At 33.5% G+C, this 18,644-nt stretch overlaps 2 protein-coding genes across 2 annotated transcripts; one reads left to right on the top strand and one right to left on the bottom strand.

The window, feature by feature from the left end:
* Positions 1-1,734: 1,734 nt before the first annotated feature.
* LOC125848055 (NAC domain-containing protein 73-like) lies at positions 1,735-6,013 on the top strand. Its single transcript, XM_049527847.1, has 4 exons — positions 1,735-1,845; positions 2,000-2,178; positions 2,297-2,489; positions 5,093-6,013. The coding sequence occupies exons 2-4, from the start codon at positions 2,041-2,043 to the stop codon at positions 5,647-5,649; spliced, it is 888 nt and encodes a 295-aa protein (XP_049383804.1). The 5' UTR covers positions 1,735-1,845; positions 2,000-2,040; the 3' UTR covers positions 5,650-6,013.
* A 717-nt stretch (positions 6,014-6,730) lies between these two features.
* LOC125847229 (uncharacterized) lies at positions 6,731-15,990 on the bottom strand. The gene is made up of 14 exons (XM_049526895.1): positions 15,613-15,990; positions 13,915-14,076; positions 13,458-13,523; positions 13,042-13,185; positions 12,823-12,936; positions 12,442-12,543; positions 12,143-12,328; positions 10,613-10,702; positions 10,411-10,545; positions 10,016-10,138; positions 9,832-9,917; positions 9,145-9,757; positions 8,820-8,897; positions 6,731-8,307 (listed from the first exon to the last, which is right to left on the bottom strand). The coding sequence occupies exons 1-14, from the start codon at positions 15,904-15,906 to the stop codon at positions 7,264-7,266; spliced, it is 3,237 nt and encodes a 1,078-aa protein (XP_049382852.1). The 5' UTR covers positions 15,907-15,990; the 3' UTR covers positions 6,731-7,263.
* Positions 15,991-18,644: the final 2,654 nt, after the last annotated feature.

Below are 18,644 nucleotides of genomic sequence, written 5' to 3'. Positions count from 1 at the left end.
ATAATTATTTAATGACTACCATTTCGATTAGATAACGACCTACAAAATACTAATATCCAATAAACCCTTAGCGTGTCGGCTGCTACAATTTCTTATAATGTGAAAAAGGTTACAATTTTTCTATTGTCGTTATCAAAATAATGTTCTATGAATCTAGTTTTCGCCAAAATGAACTGCTTCATCTGTTCAACTTTGGAGTAAAAAGTTATACCTATTCCGCCTCTTTCAAAATTTTCAACCAAAAATCCAATAAACTCTTATCTTAGGATTCTAACTAATATCTTGGATTCTACCTTATTGGAATCAAGTATACTCAGGGAATCAAAGACCATGAATAATATGTTCAATATAGTGACTATGCAGAGATATACATCAAATATAATACTATCAATACAAATTGGCTCGATTTATTTGAAATCGTTTTGCATAGAGCTCATTAAAAGGGCAGACGATCGAAAGCACTAACTAATAGAAAATTTATCATTTTTACAAGTTTGAAATTAATATTTATGATTAAGGATGGATGAATCACATTCATTATTCATCATATCACTCGATCACGCAAAGAAAAGAAAGAGTATAAAAATACAAGATAAGTTAGGTTGTAATTCAGCGTTTGTTACTTTCACATTTGTTGGTACGTACGTATATATATACCAAACCTTCAATTACCAATCTATCTTATATATATTATAGCTTTAAGAATACTCTAGGTTGACACTGCAGCTAATTATATCCCTCCATCTCTTTCTTCTTGTTAGAGTGATGAACCTAAAAGAGGTGAAATGTCCTACACAAGAATTTCTCTTTGCCCCCTTCTACACTCTACTATACTTATTATACTCATATTTCATTTCATTAGGTCAAGTAAATAAACCCATTTTTAGTAAAGTAAGGGTCGAATTTTTTTCATCCGGTGTTGTGTACGTACCTGCATAATTAAAATTTGACTAAATTTAAATTCGCGTTGAGAGGTACAACGCTCTCTATCAATACTTTCTTTTATAGTTATGGGTAAATTACAAATATAGATTCAAAATCATGGAATCAGAGGCGAATTCAAGATTTGAAGACTTCGGATGCATCAATATTACTTTAGGTCAAATATGAGCTCTAAGATAAACCTGCATAATTAGAATCTGACTAAATTTAAATTTACATTGAGAGGTAAAGAGCCCTCTATCAATACTTTCCGGTTCCTTTGGCTTGTACCAGTAGCACAACATCACTCTTATGTTCTTCATAGGTGTACTGCTAATTATATCATAATTTCTACCAGTTTCTCAATATAGACATACATACATATATATATATATATATACACACATAATTTATTCCGAAGTTAATGGGTGCACGTGCACCCCACCTTATAGGGTGGGTCCGCCTTTGCATGGAATAGTATGAAAAACTGACTTGAAAGTTTTCTCCGTTTTAATTTCAACTTTCCACATGAGGTATTTAAGATAAAAAAATTAGAGAACATTTTGATCCAATTAACATATCTTTAATTTAATATCATATGATTTAAAAATCTTCTTTACTTTCTTAACTTTATATCAAGTCAAATAAATTAAAACGGAAAAAGTTGTATTTAATCTGGTACATGTGTATATATACACATTAAGATAACTAAACTTGACGTCCAAGCAACTAATTTTCTTTTTTCATTTTTTCTTCTCATCTCTAGAAATTTAAAAACAATATTAATTCCAAGCTTGTTCCTTTCACACAAAAATCTGACCCTTTTTCTTCCTCTTCTCTTTTTACTGGTTTCAACACAGCAGCACAAAAACAGTACTCCATTTTCATCTAAACAGAAGAGAATTAGAAACTACAAAAAAAAAAGTAAGAGAGAGCTCAATTCCTTCTCATCACTTCAAAAACATGCTTTTTAATTTAAATATTCTCCTCATCTAATTAAATTATTTATTGTCTCGATCTTTACACTGGATATGTTGTTATTGTCGTCGTCTTTACAGTTTTCTTTCTGTTTTTATAGAAATCAATCAAATTAAATTAGGGATCGATGTAAGTAGAAATATGGCATGGTGCAGTCAATCAACAGCTCTCCCAATAATATCATCATCAGATCAGGAAAATAATGTTATTATGATCACTTCAAAAACTAGATTCATAACTTGTCCTTCATGTGGACACAACATACAGCTTCAACATCAGGTATTTTAAATACTACTCCCTTATCTCTCAATTAGAATTTCGAGATTCAAATTTGTAAACTGTGTCACATAAATTGAGACGAAAGAAGTAATTTTGGGTGTTTATATAATGAAAATAGAGGGGAATACGACATGATTTGCCTGGTCTACCAGCTGGAGTGAAGTTTGATCCATCAGATGGAGAGATACTTGAACATTTAGAAGCAAAAGTCCTTTCAGATACCCATAAAATTCATCCCCTTATTGATGATTTCATTTTGACCATTGATGGACAAAATGGTATTTGCTACACTCATCCACAGAAATTACCAGGTAATATTTTTTTTCATTAATATTCATAAATCATATATATTTACATCAATATAAATCATAAACAATTAACTGCTTGTTACCTATATTGTTTTGTTAATACAAATACATGTATTTATTTTGATTGTTACTTCAATTTTGTTGTGTCGTATATATCGTTAAATTGAGTGTTGGGTAATAACGAAAAGTTCCATTTTATGAAAGGACTGGTTTGGTTGATCGAGTCGTTACCTTTCTTTTTTTTACCATTATGTCTTTACTTTAATTTTCAATAATCTTATTTTATTCATTTACCTATAGTAGATTTACCTAGCCTATACACTATTTTCTTTGTGCGTTTATCTTTCCAACTATTGACGTGTAACATTACGCAACGATGAAATACAATACAATATAATATAATACAATACAATACATTATAAAAGAATATGTATTTAATTACCTTACACTGGTTATTAGCCTACCACAACTATCCATAACCAGAATATATATATTCTTGTGTATGAGAACATTGTAATGAAGAAGGTAACAATCGAAATAGAATTCGTTTTGGTTAAAACGTCCAAATCAGCTATATATTTTATATAATTTTGTCGTAATGTTGAAACTATAATGCTCACTTTATCTGAATTGAGGACTAGCAATGTAAACAAGCTCACGCTGGCGGAGTTTAAGATAAAAGACAATGTTTCTACATTCACAAAAACAAAAAAGAGGAAGTAGTGAAATTACTAAGAAGATTCATGATGTTTTCTTGTCCAGATTTTATTCCTTCCAGGATTTATATTCGGATTAGTTATTAGAGTGGGTCACACTTAGCAATTAGCATTATATAAAATTAGAATTTTTCTAATTTTGGTAGGCAAATTTTCTAAAAAAATATTTACTACTATTAATAATCTTTCTTTTTTCTTGATTTTTGTTTTCGTGAAAAATCTTCAACCTATGGGGATAATTCTTTTATATATGTCACAATTTGTTACAGTATTATTTTATGGTTTAGGAAATTTCCCAAGTGAGACAATTTAGTGGTAAAAGTTAAGTATTTGTATTATTCTAAATTTGTTTTATTCATTTCTTGGAAATTTCAAGCCATGAAATTCTGTTAATGAGTTATTTCCTTTTTCCTCATTTTGTGGCCTTTTATTCACTTGGTTTGAGAAGTTGTTACTAACAAAATAGCCTTTAGTGGCTAGCTGTTGAAGGTGCCAACTGCCAACTGGATTGAGAATTTCACTCTTTCTTCAAATATCCAAAAGTGGAAAATACTTGGTTAAGGGAACTAAGTTACCTATTTGGTAAAAAGTTATTCAAGATACCAATGTCAATGGAGTGTACCTTATGCAACATACTAACTATCACTATTTAAAAAGTTACTACATTTTTCTATAAAATTTTCCACTAGAAAATGTTCAATAAATACTTTTTATAAATATTTTGATTGAATTGGCGAGGAAAAAAAAATATCAGTGTTTTTACACGGTAAAATTTGAAAGTTTTTTAGTATTTAAGTGAGAATCTGTTTTCCATTATGTCTTTTTTCAATGAGCTGCTTTGTTGAAAAATGAGTGAAAAAATCATGTTATATAACACAAAATTTTCATTCATTAACAATGAAAAAACTATTATTTTTAGTAGTGTGTGAAATTTGTTATAATTTTTTTAAATGGTGGTGTCTAAAAAATAGTAGTTTATAATGGTGGCATTTATTAAAAAATAGTGTATACTAACACTCCAACTATTTCATTGAGTACATGCTATATACCTTTTAGAATATTGCTTTTCATATAGATTTTTGTTTATAATGGTTGTGTTAAGAAACAATTTACTTTTACCTTGATTATTCAATTGAGTATTTTCTATCTTTTAAGATTTTAGATTTTAATTTGTTTATAATGATGGTGTTAAAAAATAGTTCAATTATTACACCTTAACTATTCCATTCAGTACACTACTTCCTACCTCTTAAAAAGCTTGTTATAGATTTTTGTTTATAATGGTTACGTTAATAAAACAGTTTACTTGTACCTTGACTATTATATTGAGAGTATTTGCTACCTCTTAAAAAGTTAAGATTTTAATTTGTTTATAATGATGACGTTCAAAAATAATATGCTTGCACTTTAACTATTTCATTGTGTACTTATTGCCTCTTAGAAAGATTGTTATAGATTTCTGTTTATAATAGTGGCATTCAAAAATAATTTACTCGCACCTTATTGATTCCATTGAATAATTACTAACCTTATAAAAAGTTTGTTATAGATTTTGTGAAAAATATCAAATTAAATGGACGGAATATCATATTTTGATGCTAATTATATGCTATGCCATTTGTCATGGATCACGTAAATTCTTTCCTTGTTATTGTAACAAGAGTATATGACACACAAATACACATTATTCATGTGTTACTTTACTTATTATTAAAAAGATGAAGAGGAAAAAATAAAAATAAAAATTTCATACTGCCTATGATTGGCTCCTTTTAACTACTGAAAAGTTGTGTCATTTTCTTATAGAACATTTCATTCCTAGAGATGATCAAAGGATATAGTACATTAAATATTACTTAAAATTCTGAATACGCTACTGCATGCATACAGGAGTGAGCAAGGATGGTCAAGTGCGTCATTTCTTTCATCGTCCATCAAAAGCATACACGACGGGGACTAGAAAACGTCGAAAGGTACACACTGAAATTGATGGTGGTGAAACAAGATGGCACAAGACAGGTAAAACAAGGCCAGTTTATATAAGTGGAGTTCTCAAAGGTTACAAGAAAATTTTGGTACTTTATACAAATTATGGTAGGCAAAGAAAGCCTGAGAAAACAAATTGGGTAATGCACCAATATCACTTAGGTGAAAATGAAGAAGAAAAAGATGGAGAATTAGTTGTTTCAAAAGTTTTCTACCAAACACAACCTAGACAATGTGGATCATTTGCCATAAAAAAACCACTTGATCATCACAGCAACAATATTATTATTAACCCTGTCCTTAAAACAACGAATTTCGTCGATTATTATAATCCTAATCCTTTCATTTCATATAATGTTGAGAGCCAAAGCTCACCTCATGATGAGTTAATTCAGAATTTGGTTGTTCATGGTGATGGCTCATCTTTTGTTATACCTTCAGAAGCAAGCAAAGAGAAATGAGAAAGTAGGAAGAAAATAATTACTATTAAGAATATTAAAAAAAAAATGTTGGGGTTGTTGTTGTAGTGTGTAATAGTCAAGTAAGTTAAAAGATTTGAGGTACTAATGAGGATGGAGGAATAAAATAAATGTTTATTTTAAACAGATTAAAGATTAATAATCTACTTTCTTAGTAATGCATAGTCATCAGTTCTTTGTTTAATTAGGTTTTTTTTTTTGTTTTTGTTTTAAAGGTAGACAATATACAGTGTTCATTATTTACTTGTTTTTTATTTTTATTAAGAGTTATGTATGTATGTAAGATGTAAATGATGAACGATTACGTCTTCATAAGCTTAATTTAAATTTTCTTTGTATTCATATATATATTCTCATGACTTCTTGTTGGTATGGAAATTTGGAACAAAGCTGGCTAATCAATTTAGTTAATGGTTTGATTGAACAAACAATTTGGAAAAATATGGGATAATCTAGAAAGATTGGTAGTTTGATTTTCTTTTTATTTCATTCACTAATTAGGAGAATATTGTATTAAATTACATTTTCATAATTTGGCCTACTAAGAATTTTGAGTTCTAGTTTGTGAGAGAACGTAGGCAACATTTGGATCAAGTTAGTTTTAAGCAAAAAAAAATATATTTCTATGTTGAAACTTGACCCATGTTACGTTGTGGAGAAGGGCTAAAATTATGGAGTAGTATATTATTGGATTTATTTAAAAATTATCCTTCATTCATCTATTGGCTCCTAGGAGGACTGGAGGGTCATGCAGGTCCGGTCTAGTCTACCTTTCAATCCACAAGGATCAAATGAATGTGCATTCACTTTCTGGCAAGTGAAGATATACTTTTCAATTTTAATGAATGTCTCTCTCGTACTATCTCCAATTAGATTCAAATTCACAAAAATGCATTGCTACCACCAAAAGCTCCAGCAGAACTTGGATCAAAAAAGGCAGCATTGGTTTAAATCGTAGAGAAGTTGTACTCAGCAAAGCTGTGATAACCCCACTTACGAACATAAATATGAGTTATGACAATGAAATACAAAATTAAGAAAAACATACATATTTAATAAATAAATAAATAACTCCAATTTTTAGTTGACAAAATCAACAGCTTACAGGAAATGAAGTTGAAAAGTGGAAAAAAAATCAACTACCTCAGCAGGAATTCTTACACAACATGCTTGTCCTGGGATTTACATAACGTGATCTTACCAAGTACCAATCATTAACATCTAAAACTGAAACAGGGGAAGAAGAAACGAATCAAACAAACTTAAAACCTAGAGTCAGCCCCAAAACGAGGGGTGACAACCGCATACTAGTAGTCTCTCAATACACCAATTTCAACTCTTGAGTCGCTGCAGCGCACTAAGCACAGCGAACAAACAACAAAATGTCTATAGACCAGAATAGAATACACCCCAGATGGGAAAACAGTCTTTAAGTTACATCAATGGTTAAGTCAGCAGCATCAGCAGTTATACCAGCTTCTGTCAAAAGGTAGTGCGCTAAAGATTTCCATGTAAAATCTCCTAAGATATCAGAGAGTCACCTGGTCAAATTTGTTGGGGAGTTACTTCAAACCTTTCTAGGAAGCACAGCGGAAGCTACGATTTCTGGAGAACACATTTCTCATATAAAGCTAGAATATCCTTCTTGTTGGGATTTTTCAATAGGAGCAGTTCAGCACCAAAATTATGCTTTGTGAGCTCTTGCTTCAGTTTCTGCACTGTGTATTTAGTATAATCCTCGGTATTTGTTTGTTGACTACTAGTAACATCATCTCCCCTAAACTCGGAGCCCCCATCTTCTGGACAGGTGACTGCCATGGGGCTGGTCGTACTCTTTGACCTCTTATTTCCCCTGGTTGCTCTATCACTTGTGCCCATATCAAGAGCAGATTCGACACCGGCTTCATATTCTTCTATCCTGGCACGTTTTCCATGGGAAGCAGTTCTAAGTTTGCTATCTAATGCTGTTTCATTCAGCCGAACTTTAGTTAGCTGTTGCTGAAGAAGATCCAGCTTTCCTTGTGTAGTTTGCAACTGAACTGATAGTGCTTCTGCCCTGTTGTTTGCCTCAGAACGCGCAGCACGCTCAGTCTCCAACAAACTCTCAAGGACCTGCACAGTACTGGCTCTCTGTTCATTATTTGATTTCAGAAGTGATTCAATTTCCTTTTCCCTTTCTTCGACTCTGGCCTCCAAAGTTGTAACTTTTGACTGTGCATCAAACTCAGATGCACGGCACCTCTCTAATTCATCGGCCAAGTCATCTCTTTGCCTCTCCAAGTTTTGTATATTTCTCTCATTCCTCTCGATCTGAGCCGACCTTTCCATAGCTACTCGATGGATTTCACTCTTTTCTTTCTGGGCAGTAGCTGCTTCAACCCTTGCTTTATCAGCCAGCTCAGTCGCTCTTTTAGCCTCTCTTTCAGCTGATTTACATCTATCCTCAACATCTTCAAATCTACTGAACTCAGACCGATACTTCTGCTCCAGATGAACTTTCTCTTGTTCCAGAATCCTAACTTCTCTTTCAAATGATAATGCAGTAGCATTGATGCGCTCAAACCTTTCACCTAATTCCTTAATTGCACGCTTCAAGGATGAGACCTCCAGGTCATAGTTCTCTATCTTTGACTCAGCAACCTGTGTAAGGTAAAGATCTTAGCATAACCAATAGTAAAAGTACCTTTTTTTTAGTAGGTAGAGTATGTCATTAGTACCAGAACTTGTGCATATATTGGGCTAACTATATGAAGTGAGATATGAATATGAAGATCTAACGGACTACTATTCTCATATTATAAGGAGCAATGCCAGGTATATGACAATCATCTTGCAAGGTATGCACCAGCATAGGGACAAACTATCTAAATCTGTCTATCCATGACCAATACACAAATGTCATGGCTACCAATAACTACAGAGCTGAGAGACAACTTTTCATAAATCTAAGGAACAGATATTGGATGATGGAGGTAGTGACTTCTTCTGCAAGCATGGAATTTACAGGTCACTTTAAAGCAAGTTAAACATCTGTCTCTCCCAACCTCCCATCTTTCTCCCATACATTTTTCTCCATCCTGTTTTAAAAAAAGAAATCATGCACAAATCAGGTGAAGATACACGTAAACTAGTTTTATATAGAAGACGTGCACCTTCAACTCCAAATTTAAAGTTGACAAACGCTGCTCAGCTTGCTCAAGTTTTGCTGCCTTCTCCTTAATCTCCTCTTCCTGCAATTTCACAAGAACAGAAAATCTCAATTACTGTACTGAAAAGAAAAGGCAAGAATCTCAATTATCATTTCGGAACACCAATCAAGTCGGCTGGCACAGTCCATCAAGCAAAGTACAAGAGAAAACATAGCTGCACGGAGTTAGGCACCATTTTAACATTTTACTGAGGTTTTTAGGTAGAGGGATGAGAAGCAAAAGAAAATGAAGCCAATAACTAGCATCAATCTATCAAGTAGAAATTCACCTTATTAGCCAAAGTACTCGAAAATTCATCCCGTAAAGCATCCTCTCGCAATTGTGCTTGCTTGCTAGTGCGCTCTTGGACAGCTGCTGCCTTCTCAAGAGCATTCTTTGCTTCCTTGGCAGCAATGCCGTACTTACGTTTCCACTCCTCTGCCTCCTCTTGAGCAGATTCAGCTTGCTCTTTGGCAGCATTAACCCTTGCTTCTGCAGCACTAGTTCTCGACTTAAGAATACTTATCTCTGCATTTGACTGTTCCTCCCCAGCCTTCTGTTTCGAAAGTAATTGCTCATATTTCCTTTTCCATTCCATGGACTCGATTCTAGTAGAATCTAATGTTTTTGATAAGCTGGCATATCTTTCTTCTAACATACTATGTTTACTCTGCAAATTTGCAATACGGCCTGCATAATCTTCTGCAAGCTTCTTCTTGTCACTGGTGGCATCTTCATAGCGCTTCAAGTATTCAGATTTAAACTTCTCACTAGCTTCCAGTTGTTTGTTAAGGAAGCTCATCTTATCCTCAATGGAACGACACTTCAATGCAAGTGCAGTTTTCTCTGACCCAATTTGGTCTATTTGTTTATTGATGAGATCAACAAGTGGCCCCTCCAAGCTGCAAAATTCAAAATGAATCACATATACATTCCTAAACTGAAGTGCTTCAGTAAGAACTATGGAATAACAAACCTTTGTTGTAAGAAGACTAGTAACTTTCTACATTTTTCAGGACCTTGACACATCGCCTCATATTTGGACACAGAATCATCAAGAACCTACATACAACATGGATTTACAACGTAAACAACTCATTATACAAACAATTTTAGTTTAGCTACCCAAATAGGTTTTAAAGTCTACCATAAAGACTTACTTTGAGCACAGTATCTACTTTTGCATCAGGAGCATGACAAGCTTTTCTCAGTCTATTTTCCATGTCCTGTATCGCATTAGAACATTGTAGAGAAGACTCCCTAAAAGCATCCTTTCTAATGTCCTACATTAGAATCAGTACAAATCAGCATATTTTTGGAGATATATCAAAGTACAGTTAATATGCAAGCAAAGGTAAAGACAACAACTAAAATGGTGACATGTCCAATCATTTTAAGGGTGAATTTAAGCTTTCTCCAACTATACACCTCTCTTGTGGACCTCTTTTCCTAAATATTAGGGGGAATTTAGTCGAGGTGCGTGAAAGATGGCCCTGACACTACAGTCATCAAAGCAAACAAACAAAAAAAGAGGGGCAGAAATAATAATCAAAACCTCAAATGCTTTCTTTATGAAATTTTGGAGACGTTTCTCATATTTGGTTCTGATGGATCCAGCCCCTACAGCCGTAGAATTAAATGCAGCCATGGACTTCTGGATAGCATCTTCATGTGCTTCTCTTAGTGCAGCCTGCAATTACAAAAATATCAGTAGATATTTTTAAATTGCATTACTTACGAAACACAGCAGTACTTACTTCCTCCGGAGGCTTAGAACGATCAAAAGAAGTCATGTACATTTCAGCAGCCAAATCATATGCTCTTTGACACTCAGCTTCCTCAACGCTCTGCCACAGGAAAATCACAGTCAACAAAATTTCATATCATGTGCAAGGGTACATAAAGGATAAAAAATGGTTACTAGCATTGTGCTTCATCTGAAAACTACTTTTCATAAATACAATTACAGATGGGAAGTTGAATAATATCCGCAAGATCCTCCATATACAATTCACTAGTTTTTTTTTTACGAAGTAGAAACTAACTTTATTAATGTGGAAGAACCACGATATACAATACAAGTAGCATACCAAAAGGCATGAGAAACCTAGACCAAAATATGGTTCTCTGCCTATTCACTACTAAACTAGTAAGTCTGCCATTTTTGTCAGTCCAATTTAACAGCAAAGGGAATAGAAAAAGACTTACTTGCAAACCAAATAAGATAGACGAGCTAGAAAGGAAATAAACAGCATGCAGTTATTAGCATCTAATAAAAGAACCCTGAAAAAAAGTCATCCATTTCTTCATACCGCAGAGAAGTGCAATTTTAGCCACAAAATGAACCATAGTCACTTATTTTGTCCATTGAAGTCTGAGACAATCCCAAGACTAGGCCAAACAACTAGCTGTTGCAGGATTGGACATCTATACATCTCAGCATGCTCCCCTACTTCTAAAAGCTATCAGCAAAGTGCTTCCCAGCTCAATTTTCTCACATAGTTTAGAACGTTGAGCAATTCTACAATTATCCGCTGGTCCCATCATGTATTCCAAATTCATTTTTTCTGATTTTTCGATAGTCTAATCGAGCTGAACTAAAACAAGAAGGGCAGCCAAGATACAGAAAAATCATATGGGTCATGAGCAATCAGAAGACACAATTATACAAAGAAGGCCCATAGAACAAGATAAGCAAATAGTTCAACTCTAGACAATGGAATTGGTGAAACTTTATATTCAAATCTATAAGAAGGAAGAAAGGCAACATGAGCATAAAGATGTCATATTATCATTCTTTTGTCAAAGAAAACAAACAATATTTGATTCAGATCGTAGTAGAGGAAATAAAGATGCCTCTATTAAATAAATAATACAACATGGTAAAGAAGGATTTTTGTTGCTTTACAGAAGTCATGACCGGAATATAAATACCGTCATATATGATTAGTGGCCTCATGTTTACCAGTTCAAAAAAATAAATAATATATGATTAGTGGCTTTCATATGTATCAGCATTCAGTCCCTTATGACACAATATTTACCATAAGCCCGAAGAAATGCATGGTCATGAAACATTATATAAAGGTCACAAGCCTCTAATACAAAATATCAATGACGCTTGGTTACAAATCATGCACATAAAAACATCTAAAGCAAGAATAATCGTTTTTCCCCAGTTTATCCTCTCAGTGTCCACAACCAAATAATATATAACAACTCATACTACTGTAGATACAAATAAGAACAACAAGCAGATTGAAGAAACAAAATGTACTAATATCTACCTGCCATGAAGATGTAATTGTGGGCACTGCCCCATTGTTAAGAGCATCAACGAAGGACTGAGTTATACGGGCAAATATCGGCCCTGTCATTACAGTAGCTCCAAACTGCTTGGGTTTAGTCCTCTCAAAAACAAATCTTGTCAAAGCATCAAGACCTGCTTTAAACTCCGGCCTTAGTTTTTCTATCTGCATGTGCCATGAAACCACAGTAAGAACTATGAAGGATTATTCCCACAATAAAACAATCAGATAGTAATTATAATCACAGAGAATACAAGAAATGAATCATAAGCACTGACAGGTATTTGGTCAAGCCGTTGGAGCTCATTCTCGTTGCTCAGTGGCCGCACAAGGGTGAAGCATTCTCTGTCAGGGAAAAGAGCACGAATGGACTCCCTAATCTGCAGTCACAAGTTAAAATTTTTTATCTACTATGGGAATTTATTTATACAAAATATGAGACAAAAATAAATCAAGTGCAAGTATTCTACAAGATCAGCCAGCCAGTCCTTTGGATAGAGAGAATACTCTCTTTATTAATAAGTAAGAAAGAACTAGCGCCAGATCAAAAAAGGCAAAACAGAACTACCATTGAAGCCCTTAGGATAGAGAAGATTACTCATAGCAATTGAGCTTTTGTGGATAAGCAAAATGAAAGAATAATGATTTGATGTGAGTACCTCATTTTTAGCAGCTACATCTCTCCTACCACCTTGAACTGGTCGTAAAGCAAGCTCTAGGTAGTCCCGTGGTGTTATCTTATGATTATCCTCAGTCAAGTCTAAATAAAAATCCTATTCAAAAGAAAAAAGTAATACGTGCATGCCATTTACTTATAATTCAGAAGGGGAAACCTTAAAAGAAGCTAAACTGATATTAATAAATAAATTCCAACTTACCCTAAGCAACCAAACAAAGATTGGAGAGAACTGTCCAAGCTCAGAGGCACTGGTCCTTCCTCCAGAAGCTCTAACACGTATATGCTTAGTCATTTCAGTGACGAGAGAGAGCCGATCAAGAGCAGCTTCATCAATACCACCCATCTAATCAATAAAAATATTAGGAAACTAGTCTAAATTGGATACAAGTCAAACAAGAAGTAAAAAAAAAAAAGCAAACAGTAAAAACAACAGAAGTATATAAATCGAAAGGAGAAAGGATGTATCTTATGAGAATGTCTTTTTCTCATTAGTAACTACAAGAAAAAAGGCATTCCTGCAAGACACATAACCTAAGCCCTTTATGATTGAATGATTATCTAGCAAGAACATCTTGTCAGAAAAAGATAGGAGATCCATGCCTGGGTCGTTCAAACCTGATTATAAACAAACATACTCGAGAGGAGGACTGCCAAGGAGAATATCTGTGTGCTGTATGTTCCCTGTTGAACAACTAAAAGATGAATAAGGAGGAAGACATAAATAGAAGGGAGGGGGATTGCCAGAGAAAAAGTATTCCTTGAGTTCCTATTCCTTTAAAGTTTAATCGAACCCAAAATGAACAAGTTAGAAGGAGACAATTTTTTTTTTTTGAAGAGTAAGAGTAATACTCAGTGAGGAACAATTATGCAGAATACTAACCCAAACAAGAAAGAAAAACAATTATTCAGAGTTGACACATAGCTGACATTTTCTTTGTCATTTAGTGGAGGTGGGGGAGTAGGTAAAAGTAAAAGGATCTACTATAAGGAAAAAAAGCATGGTGAATCAAAGAAAGCTGCCCGTATTTTACCAGTACAGCAATGATAAAAATATTTAAGCACAAAATCTAACCGTTTGATCATAAGCATCGATTCCTTCAGTGTCCAGCAGTAGAAGGTTGTATTCTGTTCCATCAAGAGCTGTTCTTCGTAAAGGTGCACTCCACAGCCAAATGCCTTTGGTACATGGGCGATGAGTTGGTGCTACTTGAAAGCCACTGCTCCTCCCAAGAAGCTACATCAAATGGAGGAAACTCTCAGTTATCTTGTTTTTGATAACTAGGGAACTCTTCCTTACGTTAAATATCTAACATCAGAAGGAAATGGCCAAAGAACGGAAGGGGTTTATTTTCCTGATAAATTTATCCATACAATAAATCAAACAAGTCTCCTAAAGAAAAACACTAGCTATCATTTTATTATGGCTTTGGCCCATGGGGTGACGACAAGCTATACTATTTCTATCAGTAAGGCTTGACAGCAGTATATGCAAATTGTGCTTAAATAAATTAAAGGGAAAAAAAAAAAAAAGGAACACTGTGCACAATGGAGATAAAGTTTTACTTTATGAGGCAAAAAATGGAGTTTCTTTTCATAGGTGAGTAAACGTTATATTAAAAATAGAGCGGTCTAGCAATAAGATGGTGCAAAGGCAGAACATGAATTAGGGATCCTTCATTAAAAGCAACTAAAAGGAAGGAATTCTGCTGTACAAAAACCTATTCTTGAAAGATTCTATGAAATCTAGCAATGCTATTTTCATCCTTCAGATCCTGTAGATAACAACAAAAAGCATAAACATATGTATTTCGGCTTCTGTACAATATCTGTCTTCCCCTTAAAACATCTGACACTCCTCTCCTTCCACATGGCATAAGAGACACATGCGGGCAACCTTCAAAACAGGAGGGTAGTTACTCAAGGCAGATCAAGCTTACTACATGAGGCAACAGATAAGGAGTTCTAGACCGGAGTGGTTGAGAACTATTAGGTCTCAACTCTCAGGTTCAAAACCAAACTTCTTCATATCTGATCAAGCCTTGGTGGACAAGCTACCCGATATATGCATCAGTAAGAGATAGAAGGTACCTAGTGGAATTAGTTGAGGTGGGGTGCAAGTTGGTCCGGATACCACGGTTCTAAAAGAACAATTTAGAAAACTCCAGCATGAACACTCTGTTGCATAGTTCCTTATTTATCTGGTCAAATTTTTTTATGAGTATTCTATTAGTGTGCTTCAGATTCTCCATCTTGTTTTTAGTCATCTACAATGAACATCCTAGTTGATACAGCTGACATGCTAAATCCTCTCATTGTTGGTCAATATCTTCCTGGAACCTTAGCAAATAATTAGACAGCCAAAAAACAAACTTTTTCCATCTGCAGTCTCAGAACTACAAACTCACCCTAGCTTCAATCTCTAACATGACATTTGCAAACCACTTACTTACACATAGTTTCCCAACTTCTGCAATTCAATATTCAGGAAAGTTCTCGTCCTAATTCACCAAACCTATTTTTGCTGCTGCTTTAGTTCCTTAGTATTTACCTCCTATTCTGTTTTTCATTTCAAAGCATTGTGCTTTATGAAATTAGTTTATCTGAACAATTATGTAGCTATTACTAGGTCACAAAGTCTCACTTCAAGTTAAAAACTACAACACCTGCAAGCATGAACCCTAATAATGAAATATATATTGCACACCATAAATAGCACAGATAACCTAAGAATAAAAATGTTTGCTTTACTGAAATTTAAAATTAGACTAACCTGGTTTAATATAAAGCTCTTTCCTTGACGAGCGCGACCGCAAACGGAGACAACACCAACTGGTTCCTTGACAAGCTGAAGTACCGCTAGGGCTTCGGGATCGATCTGGAACTTCCCTTTCTCATCGCAATACACAAAACGTATCGGCCTCGCTGGTCCCGAAGCAACATTGACAGAGGAGCGCTTTGGAGGCGATGGAGAAGGCGAGGACGATGGAGATGGAGACGGTGACGGTGACGGAGAATCTTGCTGCGGCGAGTCTCCGGTGGAGCCTCTGCCGAAAAACCTCAACATATTCTCACACACTGACGGTGTTACTTTACGCGAAACGAAGAGAGAGGAATTCGAATTTTATGTGGAGAGCTTTTTTTATATGTAAATGGAAAAGAGGGAAAAAACGGCAATTAAGAGACATGGAAGAGTTTATAGGGTGTCCCAGCGTGTGGCTATTGAGAAGAATATTTTAATTTACATCCTTACCCTTGCCAATAGAAAAGGAGTGTCCGTACAGAAATGTAGTTATGGGTTTTTATGGAATGCCAAAATAGTCTTTTCCTTCTTTTTCCCAATTACACAAGCTGTTTTTTTATAATGGAAAAATGATCAAAAATGCTCTTAAACTATATGAAAGGAACAAAATGGCCCTCAGTTTATAGTTTGGCTCAAAAATATCCTTATCGTCAATACTTCGGTTCAAAAATGCCCTTAAACTATGCGAAAGGAATAAAAAGGCCTTCCGTTTGTAGTCTGGTCGCAAAATGCCTTTATTGTTATTTAATGGGTCAAAATGCTCATTTTCCAAATAAATATATTATTATTTTCTTTTTAACACATTCTTTTCCTAACAATTTTTTTAAAAATTAGCAAATATTTATCTTACATCAATTAAGAAAAAAAATAAAAAATGAAAATATTTCTTATTTTATTATCATTATTTTTTATCGTTATATAAATATAAATTAATGATGGATATACTATGATTTATATATATGACATATATTATTTGTCGAAAGGGTACATGAAGTTATTTTAATTTAATTGATAAAATGAGATTAAGAAGAAGAAAAAAATATTTCCTACATTTTTATTTGCTAAAGTGATTTTAGAAGAAAGAAAACAAGAATAGTGTTCTTTAATAATATTTTAATTAGGAAGAAAATGTGTTTAAAAGGAAAAATATATATATTTATTCAGAAAAGGGTATTTTTGACCCATTTTGTTACTATATGGGCATTTTTAGACCAAAGTATTGACTGCAAGGACATTTTTGGACCAAAGTATTGACAGCAAGAACATTTTTTAGCCAAACTATAAATGAAGGGCATTTTTGTTCATTTCATATAGTTTAAGGGCATTTTTTACTCTTTTCCCTTTTATAATATATGATTGAAATTAATCATCTCAACATATATTAAATAATTTAATTAGATATTTCTGATTCATATTTATAAAATGTTTACCTATATATGTATTCTCACATGTCTATTAGATAGATTAGTTAATCGCATAAACATGTGTCTTTCATTAATGGGAAAATACATAATTACCCCATCAAACTTGTACCATTTTTTGAAGTAGACATCTAAAGTTTGCGGGGGTTCTATTACCCCATCCAACCATTTTCAACAATTTTAAATACACTACTTTTACAATATTTGTAATCTCATGACCAGTGCGTGTGTTTCACCCCATAAAAAATAATATTTTTTTATTTTTCTTACTTCTTTAATAGTGGGTCGGGTAAAACCCCAACCCACTCACATTTTAACCCTTAAATCTTTTTAGAAAATTCATCGTTCATCTTTCCCAATTCCTTTTCCCAGTTCTTTCGATTTACTTCACTTCAAAAGAATTTTTTTTTCTGAATTTCTTTGTAGATATATATTTATGTAAGTTTTGTTTGTTATTGTTCAGTGTTTTTGGTGTTTGATTTCAAATATTTTTCTTCAAAAAATAGTTTAATCCTTTTTAGCTTTGTGGGTATTCCGAAATCAAGACCAACTTTGAGTTCTATAAGTGAATTTCACATTTTTTTGAATTTGTTCAAGTAGATTCTTTGATACTTTTGATTTGGGGAAGCTATATGAACATAAATGGGTTCAAATTTCTTTGCTGAAAGGTAAATTAGGTGCTAAATTGATCAAGTATTATGTCGTTGTTAAGTAGATTTTTTTCTAATAAAAGGCCTTAAGATGAATTGCTAGAACTTGATAATAGAGTATACAATAAAAAAATTCGCTTCACGTAGTAAAAAACCAACTTTTGTTGTTGAGAAAAGCTCTCAACAGCCATTAATGGTGGTTTGGGGAAGAAGAAACGTGGGCCTCTTTTCACTTTGGTTTAACAATGTCATGTGTCAGTTTTCCATTGGATTGGGGCCGCAATTTTACTCTTTTACGCGCTTTTCTAGTGTGAAATTATAATTGCTGTAAAAATGGATCAAAATGGCGTATTTATTGTAAATTTAAATGGTTTCGTGGGATGATAGGACCTCCGCAAACTTAAGGTGTCTTCTTCAGAAAAGGGTCTAAGTTTGATGGGGTAATTATGTATTTTCTCTTCATTAATTATACAACTACAAATATCAACTGAAAAATATATTATATTCGCAAGTTTATGGAGACTATTGTTAATAATTAAAAGAGGTGATATATTCTAAGTATTGACGTCTACTAATACTTACAAAAACTTTAAATTTTTTAAAATTGAAAGTGTATAGTAAAGATATTTTATTATACATTAGAGTGCTCAATTGTTACCGGTCGTTACATCACCAACTATTTTTGTGATTCTAATGTGTGATTTTTAGATTGTGTACAACAAGTTATCTATCATGATTTATTTTTTTTTGTGCGTGAGAAACAATTCAATTTTCTAAATTATATTCTATTATTATTTGGGTAAATTTTAGGAATCACATAGTTTTAATATGAAATTACAATCTATCCCTCTTTAGTTTGTAGTTACATTAATTCCTTAAAAAGTTACACAAACCGTATACATAATATGTAGCTCGGATACATTATAAAATA

This window comes from Solanum stenotomum, chromosome 12 (genome assembly GCF_019186545.1).
Source record: "Solanum stenotomum isolate F172 chromosome 12, ASM1918654v1, whole genome shotgun sequence".
Classification (NCBI taxonomy): Eukaryota; Viridiplantae; Streptophyta; class Magnoliopsida; order Solanales; family Solanaceae; genus Solanum; species Solanum stenotomum.
The sequence above is the reverse complement of the archived record's forward strand: the minus strand, read 5'-3'. Positions and strand labels throughout refer to the sequence as shown.

What these genes read in the sequence shown, in the direction of transcription:
- LOC125848055 (XM_049527847.1), top strand. Translation starts at nt 2,041, where the DNA reads ATGGCATGGTGCAGTCAATCAACAGCTCTCCCAATAATATCATCATCA. An exon ending in ACATACAGCTTCAACATCAG is followed by an intron (nt 2,179 to 2,296) that starts GTATTTTAAATA and finishes TAATGAAAATAG; the next exon opens with AGGGGAATACGACATGATTT. An exon ending in TCATCCACAGAAATTACCAG is followed by an intron (nt 2,490 to 5,092) that starts GTAATATTTTTT and finishes GCATGCATACAG; the next exon opens with GAGTGAGCAAGGATGGTCAA.
- LOC125847229 (XM_049526895.1), bottom strand. Translation starts at nt 15,906, where the DNA reads ATGTTGAGGTTTTTCGGCAGAGGCTCCACCGGAGACTCGCCGCAGCAA. An exon ending in AAGTAGATACTGTGCTCAAA is followed by an intron (nt 9,918 to 10,015) that starts GTAAGTCTTTAT and finishes TGTTGTATGTAG; the next exon opens with GTTCTTGATGATTCTGTGTC. An exon ending in CTTTAAATTTGGAGTTGAAG is followed by an intron (nt 8,308 to 8,819) that starts GTGCACGTCTTC and finishes TACCTTACACAG; the next exon opens with GTTGCTGAGTCAAAGATAGA.